The sequence below is a fragment of the Dermacentor andersoni genome, chromosome 2 (assembly GCF_023375885.2).
Source record: "Dermacentor andersoni chromosome 2, qqDerAnde1_hic_scaffold, whole genome shotgun sequence".
NCBI classification, from domain to species: domain Eukaryota; kingdom Metazoa; phylum Arthropoda; class Arachnida; order Ixodida; family Ixodidae; genus Dermacentor; species Dermacentor andersoni.
The window spans coordinates 86,145,927-86,169,709 of NC_092815.1; the positions used below are offsets into that span (position 1 = coordinate 86,145,927).

At 46.8% G+C, this 23,783-nt stretch overlaps 1 protein-coding gene and 1 long non-coding RNA gene across 16 annotated transcripts in view; one reads left to right on the plus strand and one right to left on the minus strand.

Moving 5' to 3' along the window:
- Positions 1-23,783, minus strand: part of sei (potassium voltage-gated channel seizure) — a 343,569-nt gene that overhangs the window by 73,930 nt on the left and 245,856 nt on the right. For all 15 annotated transcript variants that reach the window (XM_055076850.1, XM_055076847.1, XM_055076849.1 and 12 more), the window contains 5 exons: positions 22,705-22,948; positions 18,433-18,614; positions 7,391-7,787; positions 6,543-6,751; positions 5,531-5,774 (listed from right to left, as the gene is read on the minus strand). In XM_055076850.1, the coding sequence (XP_054932825.1) occupies positions 5,531-5,774; positions 6,543-6,751; positions 7,391-7,787; positions 18,433-18,614; positions 22,705-22,948 (1,276 nt within the window). The remainder of the gene's footprint in view (positions 1-5,530; positions 5,775-6,542; positions 6,752-7,390; positions 7,788-18,432; positions 18,615-22,704; positions 22,949-23,783) is intronic.
- On the plus strand, positions 6,713-16,515 carry LOC140216119 (uncharacterized). The gene is made up of 2 exons (XR_011892790.1): positions 6,713-6,803; positions 16,178-16,515. It is a non-coding gene; the product is annotated as an uncharacterized lncRNA (long non-coding RNA).

A 23,783-nucleotide genomic window follows, 5' to 3' on the forward strand; every position in this document is an offset into this window, starting at 1 on the left:
ACAAGAGCATATGACAATGTAGACCGCAACATCTTGTGGGATATTCTGGAAGGGGAACGCTTAGGCGACGATTGTCTACAGTTTTTGAGAAAGATTTACCTAGAAGATACTGCTTGCGTTGCATGGGAAGGGATGAGGAGCGAGGAGAAAGTTGACGTCATCAAGGGACTGAGGCAGCGGTGCCCTTTATCCCCATTGCTGTTTATGATGTACATGGTGAGGATGGAGAAGGCGCTAGAAGGAAGTAATATCGCATTTAATGTCCCATACAAACAGGCGGGTGCAGTAGTAGAGCAGCAGCTTCCAGGGGTTCTTTTTTTTATGCGGACGACTTAGTGTTGCCAGCTAACAAACAACTGATGTGAAACGTCTGGCTAATATCTGTGGACAGCGAGGAGATAAGTTAGGTCTGAAATTTAGCGTTAGGAAATCAGGTGTTATGGTATTCAATGAAAACAGCGAACAGACAGTGACAATACAGGGACAGGAAATACCTCGCATAAAAGAATATAAATACCTTGGTATACAGATAAACGAAGGCAATAGATATGCGTAAACACAGGAAAAAACAATAACAGTAAAGGTGAAGAGAAATGCAGCCATAATGAAACACAGACGCTATGGGGATACAATAGGTACGAGGTCCTCCGGGGTATGTGGAAAGGTGTAATGGTTCCAGGACTTACATTTGGAAATGCGGTTGTTTGCTTGAAATCAGGGGTACAATCAGGACTCGTTGGCAACCAAAGCTCAGTGACACGCCTCGCATTGGGTGCTCACGGGAAGACTACATATGAAGCTGTGCAGGGTGATATGGGCTGGACAAGTGTGAAGTGAGAGAAGCTCACAATAAAATTAACTATGAAGAGTGACTCAGAAATATGGAAGAAAGTAAACGGGCTGGGAGAGTGTTGAGGTTTGTACAAGAAGAACATCGATTCACAGTGGAGGAAAACAACTAGGAAGCTTACCAGCAAATATGCGGCCTCTATGATGAGCAACACAACAACAAAGAACGCCAAGCGGGAAGTCAGAGAAGCTGAGATAACCTCATTGGTGACGGTAATGGAAAAGAAATCTGCCACAAGTAACTACTTAAGAGGAGAAAACAAAAATCTGGAAAGATAGAATGTATGATAACTCAAAGGGAAGTTCATTACTTCTTGAAGCGAGATCAGGATGCCTTGGAACACGCACTTATAAAGACAGATATAAGAAAGAAGAAGAAGCATGTGCTTGCTGCGGTAAAGCTAGGGAAACGATGGAGCATGTTTTATTAGCCTTGGCTTAAGCGAGAGCAGGGGGAAAGTACACATGTCCGCAATAGAGATTATTAAGAGGTGATTGGAAGATTGGTGGAAGAAAAGTATGGAAACGACAAATAACGGAGGCGTACAAAAGCAAAGTTCACAATAGGGGTTTCGAAACTTTGGTTATGAGAATTCATCATGGGTTTTTTCTTCCTTTCTTTTTTTTTCTTTTTAGCATAGGTAGGACATTCGGCAATAAAGTAACAAGAGCTTGGTGGGGCAACCCACCACCCCTTTCCAAAGGGGACGCTCATACCATCCATCCATCCATCCATCCATCCATCCATCCAATCATCCATCTATCCGTAACGCATGCGCAGCAGTGGCGGAGCCAGGCGTGCGATGGGAAGAAGAAATGAACCGTACTGCTACCACATATGTTCTATTTGAGGACGGCAGCTGTAATAAACCGATTGACACAGCGAACACTCTTTGCAAATCTTTCAACGCTGTCCTGAATGTTGATACTGCTATACTTAATCACGCATACACTCGTGCACCTCACAGTATCTTTCTTTACCCTGTATCGCCTGACGACGTACGTGCAGTCATCCACAATCTTAAGAGCACAAGCCTTCGTCCTGATAATTTCCACTCTTCTCAAATAAAATTGATAGCTCGTTTGATATGCTGTCCTTATTCCGATATTATCAACCACATATTTTAAGACAGGCGTATTCCCGACAGCTCTAAAAAAAGCAAAGGTATTTCCGGTTTTCAAGAGTTGAGATAAAAGACTAAAATCGAATTATCGATTTATAGCTATTATTTCGTTTTCCACTGCAATATTTGAGAAAGGGTTCGTCCAACGGCTATCAAACTAAGTTGAGCATTCTGTCTTCCCAGCAATTTGTTTTCAGACAAAGGTTCTATACTGAACTCGCATTAATGGCTTCAACTGACAAGATTGAACTTGCCATTGACGCGGCCAATTTCGTTGGCACGTTATGTATAGATTTTACGAAAGCATTTGACTTCATGTATTGTCCACGAAATACTGTTTAACAAATTAAACATTATTGGGATCCCTGGTCCAGTCTTAAGATTAATTCGCAACTACTTACTTTATTTGATCGGGAACAAATTGTGCCTGTCTGGTAGTTATTCTCAGCCAATTAAAGCTAAGATTGGTGTCCCACAAGGTTCGATACTTAGACTACCGTTATTGTAAATTGATATTACTCACTTACCCCATTCTTTGTTCTGATAAACAGGTAGGTATTTTGTTATTCAGACTGAATACGATTAAGAGAACATATCAAAAACGGTGTCAAAGTAACAGAATTATAATCAACACTACAAAATGTTGCCTTCCAATTTTAACATCTTCGCAAAGAAACGTCCCTGGAAGTTATTCTACACGTGTTGGACACAGTTTTCTTGTTGCGTCTGACCATCATAAGTTTCTAGGCGTTGAACTTGGCAGTCGTTCATTATATTACAGACGTATTTCTGCATTAACAAAAAGTAGCTTTTGGCATTAGGACACTAAGGCAAATGAAGACCGAGATATTGAAAACAGACGACTTTGCCAAATGGATTTTCACGAAATGTGAAAAAGGACCAGACTTTCTCATTCGCCTGCTTTGTAAGGATGAGACTAATTTCTCCAGAAACGCACAAGTTAATCTTCACAACGCGCACTACAGGAGTGATAGGAATCTCCACTGGCTGGCACAAACACGACATCAATAGCAGTGGTCGTTTAATGTGTGGTGCGGTATTTTTGATGGCAACATCACCGGACCCATCTTTTTTGACAACACACTAACGACACAACGCTACGTCAACGACATCCTCGAGGGCCCTGTGAACAACGACGTCTGTTGCAACTTTCCACTTGCGCACCTTCAGAACATCTGGTTTCAACACGATGGTGCTGCTGCTCATAGTAGTAGTCAGTCTCGAGCGTGGCTCGACAAGCTTTTTCCTGTACAGTGGATTGGCCCGCACGGACCTGTCCCCTGGCCTGCAAAGTCGCCGGACATGACACCGCTGGGCTTCTTCTTGTGAGGCTACGTGAAAGATCGCGTGTATAGCAGCGAAACTACCAAATCCGACGCCCTAAAGGCAAAAATAAGCAGAGTCTGTGGTGACATTCCCACGTCGTTAGTCAAAGCTGCAGCAACACAAGTGCTGGAAAGAAGCAAGTATTGTATTGCTTCAGACGGTGACCTGTTTGAGCACGTGCTATGAGTGGCAGTGGAAAATAACAGCTCCAAACTGGTGTAAAACGTGACTATTTAACGCACCATTATGACGTCACCCTATCTTTACATTAAAAAAGGTTGCGACAAAGATAGAAATAGGTAAAAAAAAAAACGCTTTGTTTTGCCTCTTGTTCAGAGTTCAAGAAACAGAAAGGGTAAATGGCTAAACAAGTTGCACCTTTGGATGCTTCTTTGTGGGCGTCTGAGAGGCCTTACGTGCTTTTGGTTTATTTTTTATTGAAATGAACTGCTGAGTAGCTATTTTCTGTTCTTCCGAGAGCTGCCTTTTTTTCTTCGTGCCCTCTTGCGCATTCTTTTTTTTAACATTGGTTGAATTTCCTTTGTAGCTTTTTTGTTTCATGATACGCGAAGGTTAAAGCTATCCCAAGCGCTTCATGATCGAGCACAATATTCTTCCGTCCGCCGATTCTGACGGTTACCGCACCACGCTACTTAGGTGCCGAAACCTGTCGAGCCATTCTACATGATGAAGCCTTGTACGATGCGGCGATAAACGAATGCAGCTGTCTATCTTTCAAAGGTTGCTTGGAGGCGCTTGAGTAGCGGCGCGCAAGCGCGCATCTGTTTCACATTTCGCGTATTTCGTGGGCTTTTGTTTTTCGTGGAAAAAACAACCAGACACACTTGAGCACGAAATAAATGCTTGATTCAGAGGTTATTTAAGGTGCCCTACAACTCTGTAATTGACGTGTTTGCGATTGAAGCAATAATTAAAAAGGTCGCTTATTAGAAGCAATTATTTAATACTTCGTGATAAAAAAAATACTGGCTGCATGTACACACCACTGCCGCTACTATGCAGTCGGTAAGATTCCTCTAGAGCTCTTGGTTCTTTTTTTTTTTTTTTTTGCTAAATCTTGGTTCAAGTTAAGTCGGACATCCGGTATATTCATCCACACGTATTGCGACTTCGTTAACTAGTTTAAGCAATTCCACTATAAGATTCGTAATTATTCTTCTTGAGAATACCCTTACGGCACATATTAGGCGACGTCATGTGTGTTCATCTGTAGCAAACTCACTACAATTTGTGCGGGAATTGGGCCGTGCAGACTCGTTTGAGATATAAGTATGTACAAATGGAGTGTGCCTATTGTTGAGGTACATAAAGAGTATTACGGTAACAGTAGGATCAAAAAAGCGATTGAGACATCGCATTTATTGACAAAACGAAGCGGATATTTAACACTAGCTCCACTTCGTATAACCGGGCTTCGTTGCGCTTGTCTGCGGGGCGCGCATCCAGCACGTATGCGGAGTGCTTTGTCCCATTAAACCCCGGTGAGATCGTGTGCATGCCCATTCTCATAGAGGCCTGCGCCTTTACCGCAGTTGTCATCAGTAATCTAGCAGTCTGGCACCCGAAAGAATGGTATATTGCTACTACGAACTTCGGCCATCCTTGCTACAAAGTGTTGTCGTCTGCTGCTGCATACCATGCGTACATTCGAAAGCACCTGTTAGGGTGGCTATCGGTGGCGCCTCTATGGGCGATGCACTACATGTATTGAACGCGTTTAACCATAGCACAACCGATTACTTTCGCTGCATTCTTTCCGCTGTTTTTTTTACGCGAAGTGTAATCTTCGCGCAAGTAATAATGCCCCTCAATAGCCTTGGCCATCCTGTTAACGATGCTTATAACAACTTTCGCTGTATTCCTTCGGGTTGTTATCGAGAGTCTACGTTTGTGTCTGAGTGCGCACACATGTTCTGCAACTTTTCTTTTTTTCTTTTAATAATGGCGCAAGGGCTGTGGAGGGAGGCGTCTTAACTACACAAACAGTTAACACTTCTAAGATTTGTAGATCTTTTCTACATTTCTTGTTCTCAGAGAGCTAATAGCCCCACAGAACAATATTTTTAGTTCTCGTCTGCCAACACCAAGGGCGACGACGACGCATTTAATCACACTGAGTCGCACTACACACACACTGAGTCGCACTACAAAACTAGGCAACGCGGTCGAGTAAAGACCGGCAAGCCCACCGAGGATGGCCATGACGATGTCGTCCTTGAGTATTTCGATGGTTCCGCGTGAGATGAAGTAGAGGCCCGTGATGACGTCGCCGCGGTGGACTAGCGTGTCACCCGGCGGCGCATGCGTGGTCTTGAAGCGCATGGAGAGGGCGCGCAGGCAGCCCGGGCTCGCCCCGCGGAACGCCGGGCAGTTGTTGAGCAGGTTCCGGTTCAGGTGGAGGCAGATGTCCGCCTGAAGGCACTCCGGAAATCCCTGCGAATGACCGGCACTAGCGTCAGCTTTGTGACGACTCGTTGACGTCGTCTGACGCTTGTCCGACGTGCTTGCACTATACGGTCAGATCCGATATCGAGGACCGTGACACGAGTTCGAGAGTCCGACGCCGCACACGCACACGCTTTTTCATCGTCGAATACAGCTTGGCGCGCTGTGTATTCGTCGTTTTTTACTTTCTGTTTACTTTTCCTTTTTTTTCCTTTTTTTCTTCTTTTCAGACACGTCTGCCACTGCATGACGTTCGGTTGGCGCATGGCGCTCTACTCTACCAGCACGCGGGAGTGCCAAATGACGTCAGTAGGAGGCTACGCGGATGCGCATGGCGAGGGCTGAAATGTTTCGCGGACGACAGGACGGGAGAACAACAATAAACGGACGATCCTTTGTCAATAACCTTAAGGCATATATGAGTGTGACGCGGACAGGAACGTGAGAATGATGTGAAACCATTTTCATGCAGAGTTACGATTCCAGAGTAATGTCGGAAGTTGGCAAAAGTGAGGAAAGGGTAAGGCGGTGTGGCTGACCACGTTAGTAGCCAGCCATAAAATCCAAGTTTGTTCAGCGCTTTACCAGACACTTGTAATCTTCCGCAAACTAGGGATTCGTGTGCCCGTCGTGTGTAATGTGGATATGTCATATTGGACTAATGATCCCGTGACACCATTTTTGTAGGCGTCTGAGCTTACATCTATCAGACTGAAAATACACCCTGCAGAATGTCGCACGAACGACAGTACTCGCCTTGAGCACCATGTTCATGTCGATGCCGTTTGTGTACGTCCAGGCGTGCTGGAAGTACTCCTCGAGGCGCTGCCTCAGCGGGTTCGGGATCTGGTGGAAGCGAATGAACTCCTTGACCCTGAGCAGCTGCGTGTGGTACCGGGCCGTGCCCGAGTACAGACGCTGGATGATGGCCGATACGTTGCCGAAGATGCTGGCGTACATGAGTGCTGCGAGACGACATCGGAACACACCGGAGGGGACATCATGTTTGTGAAAACAGTACGTGCGAGGAGGATCTTTGAGCTGTCTAAATGATAAGAACGCACTTAAGGCGCTGCGTGTTAATCCGCAAGTTCGCCCTCTGATCCCGTGATTATTATAATCAAAACTTAGCTCACAGAGTAGATATGTAAAGCAGTTTTCTGCCAATAAAACTGTCATACCTAAACGATGAGTACAGCTGGAGCGTCGTACGATAAAATAATATGTAGATGAAGGTAGGCAACCTTTCTCTGCAAACAGAAGCAACAATCTGAGCAGTTTTTAAATCGTGACAACAATTCGGTGCGTCGTGAGCGTCTAGCAACGCGTTAGCGCGTTTTACAAAGCACAGCTGATGCGATAGTTTACTAAATCACTACGAGCCCAGTTGCTGTTATTGAAGTTTCTTGTCACGAGGCTGCGGCGACACGCAAGCAGGCAGGCGAGAATGCACGAAGTTATAGATGCAAATTAGTACAACCGCTGCCGCCAGCTCATGCCCGCAAAAGTCAAAACACGATGGAAACTGTAACGATCGTGTTAACACAACGTCGACTACGGGTCAACGCTTAGAAGTAGAGGGGCGTAGGCCCGTGTATACTCACATCCGATGAGCATGACAAGGATGGAGAAGATCTTCTCCATGTTGGTGTTGGGCGACACATTGCCGAACCCCACCGAAGTGAGGCTCGAGAAGGTGAAGTAGAGTGCTGTGACGTACTTGGACTTGATGCTGGGACCACCCTGCGTCTCGTTGATGTAGAACTGGTGCGTGGCGTTGGCCAGGTGGTCGAGCCAACCGATCTTGGGCTGTCGGTAGGGCCGCTCGGCATTGGCGATGGCGTACCAGATGCAGGCCAGCCAGTGGGCGATCAGCGCGAACGTGGCCATGAGCAGGAGCAGCACGGCGGCCCCGTACTCCGAGTACCGGTCGATCTTGCGCGCCACGCGAACCAGTCGCAGAAGGCGCGCCGTCTTGAGAAGACCGATCAGCGTGGTCGTCTGCGTGTTTTGGTGGCTCCCTTTCTTCACACCGCTCTCTCTCTCTCAGGAGAACACTGGCACGACCACCCTTAGCTGCAGTAGCTACCTGCCTTTGTTTCACGGTGACCTCTCTCTCTTATCTTTACTGCGAAGCGCGATCTCTCTCGCTTTTTCTATTCTTTATTTTTTTCCAAAGCGAAGGACAGAGAGTCATTGCTGTCTGTTAACTAAACTAATCATGAATTGGTTTTTCCGTGAAGAATGACAAGACTAATGCCTTCCGCCATTCCAGCCTCTGTTTTGCGAAGCGAGAAGAAAGACGCATAATAGACTCTTGACTAATAAAAAATTCGGCTCTCTTCGAACAATGCCGTGCTGCTTTAATCTTAAGATAAAGGCAGCCTCTGCGCCCTTGTCTTCCAGCGACTGCACGTAAACACGAAAGGATAAAGTCGTTATAGCCTCTCAACAAAACTTGAACTGAACAGCTTATCAGCTAGCTAGCGATACGTTGTCTGTTCTTAGTTTCCTCTGGTCTTACAAATTCGTCGAGTGCATATTTATACAGGGCAACGATGAATTCATCTTAGGGATTTTTTTTTTGTAGTTAACCATGGCATCAACATTATTTTTTTAACGCATAATGCTCACTTCATCGCTCGTACTCTACAATGCAGCCTTCGTTATATTTTCTTGCAGCTGTATGAGTTTACGATGAGAGGACAGTATCGTCATATTGTCTTAATCATTCGTTACTTGACCTAATATACGAGCAATGAATCGACTGTAATACAACGCCCACTACGAGTACGCTGCACCTCCTTGAATGATAGCGACAGTAACTCTGCCAGAAAAGTAGGCGGCGTAACCTACATTGCCTGACAAGGCGTCCTTCCCATCTCCAATTGACACTCTTTAGCAACACAAGTACTACGTCACCTGAGCTGTTAGCCTAATCGCTAACCAGTATTAAGCGCTTGCAAATCAGGCTGTCTGAGTAAAGGTAGGAGCTGCTGGAAGGAAGCAGCGTCCTTAAGACCCGACCTTTTCGTCGACAATTAGCTTTTACACAACCATAACTTCCATCGGCTGGCCTATCATCTCATGAACTGCCAACTAAACGTTATCCTGGACAAAAGCCAAGCGCGCACCGTAATAATGCTGCTAGTATTACTCCTTACCTCATTAGCTTGAAACCTGAAGAAGGTTGCCGCGTCCCTTCTTCTCATATCTAGCACGTGATGATATTTCGGCAAGGTTCTGACTAGCGTTACGGAAGTCGAAGGGTGCTTTTGTTTCGATGTTTTTTCGCATCTTGTCATGCCGTTATGTCAGCACATGCTCCGAAGAGCATCAATTCGGAGAAATGTTGGTGTAAGGCTTAAAATGAACGGTGGCTGCCTGTGTTTCAAGTATCGTAACCTTGACAGCCCGATTTTACACGATTTTACTACTATATCGCGATTTTTGGAGGAGCAGAGGAGCTGTGGTTTGTGAAAAATCCTTGGATGAATACGCCGTTGCTTTGTAGAAATATGTCCCTTTTATCATACACGAGAGGAATTGCACACATAAAACCAAAGTCAGTGGTGTTAGTTGTACATCTGTGAAACTAGCGAACCATTTATGTGAACAAAAATAATAATAATTACTGGAAAACAGATAACTTGAAAGAAAAAGAAATGACATGCGCCTGGCCACAAGTAAACCGCCTATTGCACTCGTGTATACTTGAATAGTGGTTGTTTTGTAACCTCTCGCGCTTACATATTTAATTGTGACGTATATTTTGGTTTACTCAGACACCTTTTTCATAAGTTTCCACATGAGTGTATAGTGATTCAACATACGAGGCATGGTTCGAACTTAAGTTTCAACTTCGGGACCTATTCTGTCGCAACCAAAATAGGAGACCCCTTCACTACATCCGCAGTTTCCTCACGCGCTATACCAACCCCTGAGCCCGTTGAAACAATCTACGTGCACTTTCAGTTATGCAGATATGGAGCAGGAAGGTATCTTTTAGGGGTGATATATGTGCACTCCTGCTGCTAGCTGCAAGGGAGGGCATTTCTAATGGGAGCATGCCTCGTACAATTTCTGGTTTTATGCTGAGTTTGGAGTGAAATATTGGCAGAGAAAACCACGGAACATTTGCAAGGAATAAAATAAAGCATAGCCTAACCGCAAACGAAGCGCATGCGAGGAAGCATCAGACTTCAGAAGCTATGTATTCTGTCGCACGTAATGACGCACTGCTAATGCCCTCCCACATTAGATGTTTACCCGGGGTGAATACGCACTATAGAGAGCGGGAACCAACTCCGTCTATAAGATACGCTAGTCAGCTCTGGCTGAAGGGAACATATGCGGCAGCGGAAAGTGCGCCTACATCTGTTGCGTAAACGAAAAACAAAAGTGATGACGTAAGTACGTAAAGAAAGGCATTGCTGCAAAAGAAGTCGTTGGGAATTTTGAAGTGCTGCGACAAGCTTATGTACAGCCTTTTCCAAAAGCCACAAAGCCACCTGCAGCGACTGCGCTGCCAAGCCTTTGGTTCTTCACGTTACGCTCGTGGAACCGTTGGTGTTAGAAAGCCCCGAAGAGTGAGAAAGAGTGCTCGCCTCCCTCTCCTGAGCTTTCGAGCATAACGAATGCGAATGCAAGCCTGGCTAGAAGTCCCAAAGTACGAGGTGCAGTCATGAGCGCAGTGGCTTGGTTCCTTTTGACGAATGGTGTACGAGTACTTGCGTGCTTAGCATCGCAATAGCGCTTCTGCGTGCTAATGGATTTCTGATACTAGGCAGCGAATGTGCGCTCCCATGCTTAACTTCAGCTTTTTAGCGAGAAAAGTCAGATGCTTCAGACAGCGAGTGCCAATTCAAATGAGCCTCACTCAAGTGAACACTGCGATGAAGAATCTGTGAGGTGGCAGCAGCTTAATTTCGCAACGGAAGCAAACAAGCAGATTGTGTAGCGAAGCAACAAACAAGGCTGAGTACTGCGACTGTTGCTCTGAGCGCCTCCGGTGGACAAACAATAGTGAGCACGGCAACACCAACGGCCACATTCCAGCGATCCAGGCAACGAACGGTCTCTGCGGACATGCACGGCTGCAGACACGCAGGCACACAGAACAGGCAGTTCAGGCAGACGGGCTCATTTACGAGGCGACCAAGCGGCCACCCGGCTACGATCACGGATTCCCAATACTGGCAAATCGCCGTAGGCCCTTAGGCACAACTAACTTTTGTGGTCTGTGTGAGTGTTGCTGAGATCAAAGGGCTTCGGTACTGACAGTGACCTTTGTTCAAGAGTTAGCATATTTGCGACGATACAATCTTTCAATAAATGGACCGTTGGTCCGGAGATGTGCGAGAAGAATGTGCTGAGGCGGTCAACATCATGATCATCATCAGCCTATCTTTATGTTCACAGCGGAACGAAGGCCTGTCCCAGCGATCTCTAATTATCCCTATCTTGCGCTAGCTGATTCCAAATTGCGCCTGCAAATATCCTGATTTCGTCATTTCGTCCCACCACTTTATTTTCTGCCATCTTCGACTGGCGCTGAGGTGGTATACAGTAATTAAGGGGATGATGTGGGCAGGTTGTGAAGTAATGAAGGAATGAGAGGTATAATGTGGTGTGTTGAGGATGAGGGGGAGAGGGTACGAGTGGAGAAGGAACCCACTTTCAGCTGCGCACAACAGCACGTACACGACTCATAGAACCATCTGGGCTAACCCTAAAAATGGGCCAGTGAGCGGCTCTGTTCTTCGCAGAATTACGAAATGACACAACAAGTCGCACCAAATTATTGTCGTCAAGCTTTTTCGCTTACCACCAGCTGCCGCAACCTAGATCGCATGGGCCTTGGATCCCCCAGTTTCTGACGGTTATTGCGTAATCTGCCCTTCACTAGACGGTCTTTCGACACGATGCATAGCTGTTCCTCACTCCGTTGTAGCTGTTTCTGCGAACCACGCTTGTGGGCGTATTTTGAACTTTGTAAGATTACCAAGCTCTGGCTGCTTTTTTACCGCCTTAGGACAGCTGCCCGTCGTTTTCATCTCTGTAGTATACCGCATAAAACGCCACGGGATTTTCAACTGCATGGCTCACCTAACAGGCTCCTTTATGTTCTTTGGCTACAACCGACGAGGCCCGACACTTCGTTCAACCGCTTCCTTTTCCATCATTCTCGTGCAAATGATTTTAGACGCCTACATACCATACATATCGATACTAATCGAGCACTTCTAACGCCACTGCGCCAGCAGCGCCGCCAAGGCAAGACAAAGGCGGCGACAACCGTCTCGCTCTACTTGCAAACAGCGCCGACAGTAACGGCCGCTACCACAATTACCGCCGCGCAAAGTAGTTGGCGCGTGGGCGCGCTCCGCTAACAGGGGAGGGGCTACCGTGCTGCTCCAGCCTGTGGCCGCTGCCACGCCGATCGCCCACCGTGCGGGCCGCACAGGCCGCCCCCGCACGGAGGGAAAGAGAAACACCGGAGTGAGTGCACGCAACAACACACAGGCAACCATCATCATCATCACCACCACCACCACAACAGGTTGTTAGCGCATCTGTGCACGCCTATTACGCCATTATCTCTGCACTGCTGGAAGTACGACCCGTCTGCTGCCCTCACGACTGGGCGACTAAAGGAGCTTCGGAAAGGGCGAAACCGAAGCTAGCGAAGAATATCTACCCTGCGCACAAAAGAATTTAAGTCCTGCGCAAGCGCAAGGCTACCGAAATTTTTTTCCTGCCTCTGCTATTATTATCTCCTTTGTTAAGGCACGTTTGCTTTAGTTTACGTGAGGCGCTAGTGTTTGCTACTTCTAGAGTTACTTTAAGGTGTAGCATTCTTCGAGTTGTTTTCTTTGAGGCGCCTCTCTTTAGTATTAAAGTCAAGTATTTATGCTAAGACTGCAGTCTGCAACCTTTACTCTCTACGCTCAAATGTTCGTGGTTCTGAGAAATTCGTCCAGTAACTTATTCCACAAAATTTACTCGCTTGGAGAAATAGTTCATCGAAGGCGTCTGGACTAAATATACGCGTGTTCGATGTTGCGTACGTTATATTCATTTCAAGCTTCAAGAACCGGCCCTATACGATGCGTCAAGTTCACGCTGTCCACTTTTCTCTCCAACGGAGCGACAATGCGCGGGTCAATCGCCGGGCCTGCCTATATTACAGCACTCTTAGGCAGCTGGCTCGAGTGACGACCGTTAGCTGCAGACGCTACCCTGCCTGCCACGATGGGTGTCGCAAGCGCCGCCACGCGCGGAGTCATGTAACGTTCCTCGGAGAGCGTCGATAATGCTCGTCCACGGCTCTGAGGGCGCCGCTCGAACGGCGCCGTCTTCCAGCAGTGTAGAGGAGTGTCGTGAGCAGGCATCGTTTCGCACACACGAACACGTACAGAGAAAGAAAGAAGACAGTAGAGAAGACAGGGGAGAGTGAGTACAATGCAACGACAACACCCAAGACATCCATTCAGTCAAGTGACACTCGGCGCGAGCACAATCGTCTTGAGAAGAGCCTCGACGAGTGTTTCTGTCAAATGACCGCATATATCCATGTAATGGCCGCACATATGATACGTTACATCAAACTTCAGACTCGCACGAATAAAAACAGCAATAAAACATTGCGTAGGTTAAGACACGGCATCCTTTTTCGTCTAAATATGTCTTGCTAAGGCTGTACCGATGAATCGGCATGGCAACGTACTTTAACGTGCTTGTTTCATGCAGAGATGACGGTTCGAAACTTTCGACGAGGGCGTAATACGATAACTTTATATGCACGTTAAAGAAACACAAATTGTTAAGGTTGTTCCTGAGCCCTCCGATGAGGCATCCCTAATAGTCCACGCCTTAGGCCCCGAAACCTTGTAAAATGATTGGTGGAGCTAATATGCAGACGTAGTTTTGTACTTCCTTTCGTTCTGAGTAGGGACTACAGCCGTTACACAACAGCACCTATGAGCGGAGGTTATACGGTCCCCATCTTTTTTTCTTTTTGGCATTCGTGACGTGTTGTGCAACCAATGAAACGTCCCAGACACACTTTCTTACTGCCGACAGCCAGCTACAGTTACACAAGGAGTTCTAACGAGCTAAAGAATTGGGAAGTAATTGCCAAATGCACTCGATTGAAGACCGTAATTTACAATTCGTATCTATATTACGGTTATCGAAGAGCTGTCTTTCTTCTCTTCCATAAAATAGTAAGTGCTACGTGCATGAAACGGGCTCAGTTTTGTACACCACATAAAAAATCAGCATGCTTCGCCTACCTTTCCCCCATCCCAACCCTCCGGAAGGGGGGGGGGGGAGGATGAGGGAGGTTCAATAAGTCAGCACAAATGGGGAGAAGCACACAAGGTCAGGCTGGTCCTTATGTGCTTCTCCAACAAGCGTGCTGTTTGTTCATGATCTTCATTGCGTGTAAATGCAGCAACTTAGTAAATTGGTTTAAATACGGCATTCACACAGGCACATCAAACTTTCTTTTAAGTTTACTGTACTTTTACTACATGTGTAGTTTCCCTGTAGTTTCAGCAAATGCGTAGCTCTCTGCATGCGAAGAGGCATTCTGGATATGAGAACTCACTTTGCATATATCAACAAAGGTCGCAGCCAAAAAGTTGTTTCAAAACGGTAGCTACGGCGCAAACTTAACTTATGCAAATCGATTCGCCCGAAGTCTGGCGATATTAAGCTGTTGATTGATCAATACCTATAAGGCAGATCTGTAAATAAGACATGTGCGGGGTTGATTCTTAGCCATATCTAAGACAGGTCTATCGTTCCATGTGCCTGTATGAGGCAACCTTCCATTTTGATGTTCAATGAATGACTAAGCGAAGCGATGCTACTACAAGTGTACGGGGCTCTTCTCAAGAAGTGCCGGTTTACACTACTCACACAAAGTAAAACAGCACACTCTCCACAGTACGCAGGCACTACAGAAGTCTAATTAAGTGAGCGTGTTAGAAACACTAGGTTTCAGCTTAGACAATGGACAAAACGAAGTTTGAGAGCCACTGGAGATTCAGGGCGCTGACAATAACATAGTACAAAATATTTTGTTATGTTTATTGTTAATGACTTGGCGCAGCGCTTTTCTTTTTCGTTTTTTTTTTGTGGGTTTGTCAAATAAAGTACGTTTTTTACGATAGTCGGCAACCTTCAGCCTAGCGCAGCCTAGCGCAGCCTAGCGCAGGTGGGCTCGATCTGAGACTTGAGGACACCCGGCGTTGCAAATTTACGTCCAATCCATAATTTGCAAGCCCCCTTCCTGAACGCACCCTCTGCATTTTTTGGACACACTTTCCCCTTCCCCGATGCTAGCTAAATAGAGAGCTAGAACTTAACGCCTTACCCTAACCTATCAGCTTTCACTCCATAATTTTCACACTTCAGAATAACTTCAGATATTTGTTACCAGCTGCGTCGTACAAACGCCAGTTAAATTGTGTCAGGGTTGCACACTGCTGAATTCTTCCATACTGGGCAGGACTTAGTCAAGCTTGACTTCTGCAGCTTTCTTCCGGTTGTCTACTATCTCTACTCGAATAAATAATGATCTGATTGATTGACTGAGTGAGTGATTTGATTGATTGATTGATTGATAGATTGATAGATTGATAGATTGATAGATAGATTGATAGATTGATAGATTGATAGATAGATTGATAGATTGATAGATAGATAGATTGATAGATAGATAGATAGATAGATAGATAGATAGATAGATAGATAGATAGATAGATAGATAGATAGATAGATAGATTGATAGATTGATAGATAGATAGATTGATAGATAGATAGATAGATAGATAGATAGATAGATAGATAGATAGATAGATAGATAGATAGATAGATAGATAGATAGATAGATAGATAGATAGATAGATAGATAGATAGATAGATAGATAGATAGATAGATAGATAGATAGATAGATAGATAGATAGATAGATTGATTGATTGATTGATTGATTGATTGATTGATTGATTGATTGATTGATTGATTGATTGATTGATTTCCTATCTCTTCCTGACTTCGTTATAGCTCGCACTTCATCCATTACATTTGTACCCATGAGCGTGCACAATAACACTTAAAGTTGACAAGATGTTCGCCCCACTGAGAACGACATTAAATACGCACGCAACTATCCCTGTCACTTCAGTTCTCGAAGGCTATAGCACCACCTGTCAAAGAAAAAGGTTAGATGCGACAGGTAGCACCGACCGTCATTTAGCTGTTAAGAAGGGGCACGCTGCCGCCGCTGATAATTCAAAACTGCAAGCAGTGAAATACAAAGGGATCGATTAGTGTGATCATGTTCAACTTCTTTCCTTTTTTTTTTTCCTTTCTGTCCAGTGGCTCACGAAATCGACGCCCCAACAGCACCAAGCAGGAGACGTATCTACGTCGGCATGCCTAGTGGCCTCGCCACCATCGGGGCTTCTACTACTAGCCACGAACTCCGCAACGCCTCTGGCGATGTGGCGCCCCATCTACGTACTACGTTTATCGAAGCACAGGGACAGAAGTACAGACAGACACTGAAGAACGACTCTTGCTGTAACAGTTCTTTTTTACCGGCAGTTTACAGCGCAAAAAAAAAAAAACACACAACACGCTAAACACACCACGAGGCAAACAGTCAGTCTGACAGACAAACACACTCGAAACTGCTCGCTAAGGACATTCGCAAAGAGCCGTGCACGATGAAAGAAAGGTGAAAATACGCTCTGCCGCAACTCGGCATGATCTGCAGATGCAGTTGAGTCAAGCAACATTAGTATGGTGAACACTATCCGATGTTAAGGGCCTGTTAAGAAAAGCTAAACGCAAGTGCTTGGTTAAGAGGTGTTAGCCGGACGAGTACGGAGGGAATTCGAAGAAAGTAACACGAGCCGAGGAACACTTGCACACATAGCACTTATAGATATCGTAAGACGCCACGAGAAATGAGCGAAGAAAAAATGAACTATTGAGTTACTTGTTGAGAGGCCAAATGCATTGCGCGCACTCTTCCTCCATGCCTGATAAAGGTTTCGGATATATTGCGATCGCCGGATATACCTTGTACACAATTCTTACGGAACTAGAATAGAGCAACATTTTCATTGCACCGGTCTTCTTATGGCACATCATTACTGCAAGACTTCGCGTTGCTTGTGTCGGTGCGTACAGACCGATGCTAACACTGGAAGCTTGTTAAACAGCAATTTAACACCGTTTAGCAAATGTCTTACCATTTTTTTCAGGTTGGCAATTCACTAGCGATGTCAAATACTGTAATGCCTGAACTGGCTATTCATAAAGTTGGTGTTCCCGACTTTCAATGGCACAGGTACTGGAAAAGCGTTCGTTGGAAGCTTTGAACTAAGCACTTCGAACAACCAGCCATCGTTTGTGCATGTCACGTTTGATTTGAAAAAGCAGGAGCGCAAATAGAAAAAAAGAGACACGGACGGAAACGAGACAAGAAGGACTAACTTCCAACAACATAATGTGAATGATAAATGAGTATATACGGGCAGTCCGAGCCAAGGGTTATCATCTGCGCATGCTTAAATATGCCAGCTCTTTGTCTTAAAGTGAGATGGAGGCCACGCTGACACATCCCTCCTAAAATCTAGAAATCCGTTCTGATTCGGCGATTCCCTGTGTCACACGCGTTTCACTCTTCTTGATAAATGAAGTGTTATCATCCACATGCGCAGATGATAACCCCTGGCTCGGACAACACGTATATATTCGTGAATCATTCACAGTAATGTTGTTGGAAGTTTAGCGCTCGTCCTTGTTGTCTCGTCTCCGTCCGTCTCTTTTTTCTTTCTTTCATCTGGTTTTTGTTTTTTGCGCTGCTGCCTTTTCAAGTATTTACCAACATTCTAAATGCGCCACATCAATTGCGTTTGATCTAGAGTTATAGAATACAACTTCCTAAGCGTTATATGGTGGTAGTGAATAAACAAAACGCTTGTCATTTTTATGTGCATAAGTACCAGGCCGGCATCTCCGTAATGCGCGTGGAACGTTTCAAGGGTAAAATATATTTTTCGGCCTTAAAATTATTGCCCTCCATGACGCTTTGATTCATTGCTGCGTAAGGATCCGCGAAGCTTGTGTGGGAAAAAATGGCATATAAATTTCAATACGATGCAGCATCTGCACTAAACATGTCCATTCCGCTGCGACAGTGCCCACCATATGCTTGAAGTTATGCGATTTTGTTGCACATTCGTGAAAATATGACTTCTCAAATAAATGTGAGAAGTTTACAAGGCATGTAGGCTCAGTTGGCTCACTTACCCTTCCAGGAGCTTAGGGAGCGGCTTCGCCGCAATGCCTGACGCCAACTTCGGTGATATATAGTCGCATTAGACATACGTTCTTTTTTTTTTTTTTCGAAATAGGGAATACGTTAAAGAGGCTTCACAACTTTGTTGGAACAGACGATACATTCAAAAGTGTCACTGTTCTTGAAACAGATGACATAATTGGGCTTGAGAAACACTGTATTGTTCTAACTTCTATGGCACCTTGGTTTCAAACCGCCTCGAGGGTATAACGTGCTTCAGTGATGACGCGGGAGATACAGGAGCAGACAAAGGGCGACTTACCTCATCAGTCTCGGAGCCGAAAAGGAGCAGGTCGAAGGGGATGGCTGCAACGACGTCAATGATGAACCAGCCTCGCAGATAGTGGACGGCGATTTTGCCAGGATGCGAGACCACCTCGTCGTTCGAGTTGACGTAGGTGGTCCGGAAGTTGATCAAGATGTCGATCATGAAGAAGATGTCCACTGCGACAGAGCGCGAAGGGAACAAGACACCGTACAAGGGGCGGCAACCACGCGCGGCGTAATTCGCACGATGAGGTATCCGTTTTCCTCCGTAATCACGCGGAAACAGTTTCGGTCATAATTAGAGAACGGCGTCTGTTCAGCGTAACGTAGATGCACCGATTCCGTTTAACACCATGCCGCGAATACGAGGTAAAGAGAGAGAAGTGGTTCTTCATGAAGAACGGAAGGGTTAGCACTGTCTTGCGCAGCCCTTGAGGGAGCACTACTCAGCGCCAAATACGTGACAAACGGGATCTACGAAGGTGTCGATAAATGCGCGCGCACGGTCTTGCTGCCTGGTAGATGCGTGAATTTAGCGCCTAACGCATATTTCCGTTAAAGCACTCTAGGACGCAATGTTTCAAATATTGTTCAGTTTAGCTCAGTAAACGTGACCCTATACTTGTGTGTGAGACATCAGAGTAGTACAATACTATTCTGAAAACAATAATATACTGAGCAAGCTGGTATGATACCAGGGTGTGGAAACATAAGCATGAAAACGTGGGCACAAGCAGAACGAGTAGGACTGCACGCACAGCGATTTACAACTGAATGGTCGCGCAGTGGCAGGACCGAAGGAATACAAAAAAAAAAAAAAAAAAAGCGACATGCGCATGCTGGAGGGAAGGCAGCGTCATCCCGTCAATCATGGACACTTGTGTGCAGTCACGAAACATGAGATTTAGGCATGACAATTCTTTTTTTGTGCAATGCAATCGAGGGCTTAATTAGCGCGAAAGCACTACCTGGCTCATTCGGCGTTTTGCTGATGTCTGGCGGTGGTGGTACATTTAATGGCGTACATACATTAATGGCTATACATACATTTAATGTATAGCATGTATGAGGTCAATGTAGAGTATAGAAAAAGGTCATAATGCATAGAAATGGTTATGTAAACATATCCAGATATAATAAACAAAGTGTTTTGAAAAGAAAATTCGGGACGCGTTTGCCCGTGGACCGATTAAAGTGCAGGCCGCCACGAGGAAGCTTTTGCAGTAAAAACCAGAAGCGTTACCTCTACTCCACACCAGCAGTAGTTATCGGCGAGACGAATATTATAGTTCGCGCGGCACGCCTAGCGGTTCGTGACGTCATGGGAGTGGGCTCGCCACTTGTATATAAAAGGACGCGTGCGTTGGCTTGTCTCCATTGCGTGTTGCAGAATGGATCCAGGAGCATATATACCACGGCGGCGCCTGCGAAGCCACGTAGTCGATCGCGATAGTACGCCTCGGAAGAAGAAAAAGAATCAAAGCCCCTTTCTTATGCCATCTTCGGCTGGTCGCCTCTGAGCGCTCTGCGCGCTCTCGCGAGCGGCATTGTCTTCGGCTGGTTGAAAGAGGGTGCGCGCCCTGCGTTCGGCTGGTTCTTCTCGATTGCTCTCCTCCATCTTCGAGCGCTCTGAGGCGCTCCGAGCCCTGTCGTCGGAGCAGTCGTCGAGATTGAAACGTCATCGCAGCGCCGCGTCGCTGCTGTTGGCGACGGCCCACCGTAACCTAGGCAACCTAGGCCGCTGCATGCTGGCATATCTCGACGAACGCTCGTGCCGCAGGCGCGTCCGCCGGTTTTCTCGGCAGCGCCGGGAGCTTTTGATAGGTGAAACATTGGACGTTGGCAGTAGTCACGTGGTTTCACATCTGCCATTTCCTCCTCCGAGAGCGAGTAGCACGTTTGGCTTGAGCGCTTGTCCTCTACCTCTGAGCTCGGGGAACGCCGGATCTGCCCAACTCTGCTTCGGGGGACGGAGGCGACCAGTCGAAGATACCATAAGAAAAGGTGGTTGAACGCTAAGCCTTCCCCCAATGCAAACTGAATCAGTCAAAGTCTAAAGCCAACGACAACGCAACGAACCCGAGAAATTCTGAGCGACCCGATGCTATGCCTATGTGATTTGATTGCTTGTTTAGGATTGTATTGTCCAGATTCCAATACAAGCCCGTATTCACGCGCACTTGCTGGCTCCGATAAGCAGGGAAGCTCATTTAATCGTGACAGGGGGGGGTCATGCCTAGCAAACGCAACTTGCACTTCCGGTGAACTTGGTGCGCATGCGCTACTCTTGCTGAGCTCGTCGCTTCGCGCCGTCATCAGGCACTGACCGGCCGGCCAGTCGACGCTGGCACGGTACTGCGAATGTAAACTGCGGCGTTCTACGCAGATGAGTAAGATGGCGTTCCTGCAGTGCGCTTTCGGTGTCGTTGGACAAATCGGTGAAACACAGAAAGCTTCGCTTTAATACGGGCCCAGAGCAACGCGGCTCGACGTGCAACGCAATTGTAATGCAATTACATTTCTAAAGTATGCCTCTACGTACTTTACGGCCCATGAGATAATGATCGTTGGCCTTGAACCTCCACCACCAACAAGAACACCGTTACTTCGCTTGTCAATGGAGTAAACAAAGAAGATATTGTGCTGGTACTAAATGTGTGTGTTTCCATAAAAAAAATGAGGAGCCCGCAACACTTGCGGGGGCTACTGCGAAAGCACTGAAGGGAACACATTGGTGAACTACATGGGGACTACTTAGCGAAACCACATTAGGAAACAAAAGTGAATCATAGCAGTTTTCCAATGTATTCTCCCATGTAGTTCCCAAATGTTCTCCATTCAGTGCTTTCGCAGTAGCCCCCGGAAGCGTTGCACGCTCCCCGATTTTTCTGAGAGCTGAGACAATGCAGGGAAATACAGGGATAGACGCTTTGAGTTCAAGATAAGCACGAAACACGCTTTGATAAGCGCGTTTTGCCGAGACGCAAGGGATGCGGCATCAGCTTGGCTGCGAGATGTCCAAGAATTCAAGTAGGCGCACACTCACGCTCCCTAAATCGGCTGCACAGCGGAGCTAGAGAAGTGTTGTGCGTTCCACTGCCGCTATGAACCTTGCGCGCGCGCGCACTAGCGTCCACGCTAAGCGGTTATGTGTAAATTGCTACCACACGCCTCTCCGAGCGGAGCGGACTGTAATCGCGCAGCTAAAATGCCCTACTGTCTAACCTTACGATGTACTGTCGCGATAGCAAGCGTATACTTCGCAGAGGGTAAAGTGGTAGAGTTCTTTGAAGATATAGGACTGAGGTAGTGCGCCCTACCGTATAGACGTGGCATATTATTGACAGCGGTAGCACGTGCGTGCTAGCTTTCAACTGTCTTGCGTAAAGCTGAATTGTCATGCCTAAACCATTATCTTTCACCATTGCTTACTCGTGTCCACGATTGGCGGATGGGCGCGCTGCCTTCCCTCCAGCATGCGCAAATAGGTTTTGTATCGGCCTTGTCTTGCTTTGTTTCCGCCACTGAGCGACCTTTCAGTTTATAGTTGGCGCTTCTGGTGGGGCTTCTCGTTGTTTTGTGTCCAAGTTTTGCAAATCCGTCTTTCTGTACCGAGGAACTACTATTCTAAGACTGTTCCTTTAAATGCTGGGCAAGTGGCGTTCATTCTAAAAACCCTTGCTGCCCGAGCGCCGTAAAAAGGTATAATTTCACTGTTACTGTACACTATTACGTGCTGTGATTGACGTCACGCTAGTGTATACACATAAGGTCGGCGGACTGATCTTCGGCACCAAAGTTTTAATTCATATCGTGAACTTGCAACAGAACTCGATGTCAGTAGCTGCTTCTCCTGCGTCACCTGAACTAGAAATACGCCGTTGCAGAGGTCCAGTGCTAAGTTAGCTACTTTGTGGGTGTTTCTTCTGCTCGACTCACCCGAGAAGAAGAAGAATCATCACGCATCTCCCTTGCCATAAACATCAAGAACATCTTCATTTCAACACTCCGGTAATGACCCGTTCAGTAAGGTACAGAATCATCATTAGCATTTGGAGGCATATGTGGTCATTTATGCAGTGTACAAAGTTACCGCGTACATTTTGTCAACCAGCGAACCATCGTAAACTCAGCTTCAGTGCGTACTACGTATAACTGTGAACTAGGAGAGCAGACATTCACGACGCAATTCTGGCGAGAGATGCAGAAGTATGTTGCGAAGCGCCAGAATTCGGGGTGCGAATGGCACCGAGTGGAAATTACGCACCGATGAGGTCGATGACTACGATGGGATCGTCGCCGTACTTTCGGTTGCGGCGCGAGTCGGGTCTCTGCTGGTCCAATAGGAAGGCGGCCACGTAAGGCGTGAAGATGGCCGTGTAGATGACAAGCAGCAGGATGACCCAGTCCCAGACCGCCTTGAACGGCGAGTAGTGAAGGATGGTCCACTTGTGCGTCCTCGGCTTCTGCAGCTTATACTCGGGGAGAACGTCCGCGCCCAGCGACAGAACCTGCGTTTCCGGGTGCCGCAACCCCCACGGGGAGCGGGAGTTAGAGTTGCGCGCCCCTCGGTGACGCGCACCCAGCGTCACGCTGCAACGGCGCCTCTCTCTCTCTCTTCCTTAAAGAAGGGCCTGCGCACGCTCGCCGCTGTGTCGGGGATCGGCCCAACGCCGCGCTAACAGACCTTCCTGCGCTCGCGAAAGCGGCGGTTTTAGCTGTTCGAGGCACTTAAGTGGCCTTGCAATGCGCGGAGTCGGCTTGGCCTATCATAGCAGGTTGCGCAGTTTTCTTCTACCCCCTGCCTCGCAGTGTTTACTCGATAAAATCACGAAGAAATGCATGCAGGTGCACACAGGTTATGCCAGTACCCGCTAGATGATCATCACCACCAGTGTGATGAGGGCGTCAATTCTTTCTTTTTTTTTACGCACGGTGTACCGTTGATTCACTGAGGCGCGTACACTTAAAAGGGGCGTTTGTTACACCCACCCTCTAGTCAGCGCGCATGGACACACCAACCCCCAATCGCTGAGCGTTTGATCAACACCCGCCGGAACCCGTGGACGTATTCAATAACCTAGTGTCTGGAGGACGCCGCAATTGCTCAGATTAGCCACTGCGCGTTTCCTTGCGCTTTAAAAGCTGTCAATGTTACCGCATGAGGGGCCCTATGCTATGGCTGTCCACCTTCTGTGGAGCTTGAACAAGGCTCCGCACGATTTGTTGAGTACGTTCTAGATGAGTAATCTTACGGAGCGTGCTTCGAGCGCAAGCTTTAAGACGACAAGGTGTTAGGGCAGCCACCAATAATTGTGAACAGAACCTGCTACGCCGTGCCTCGTT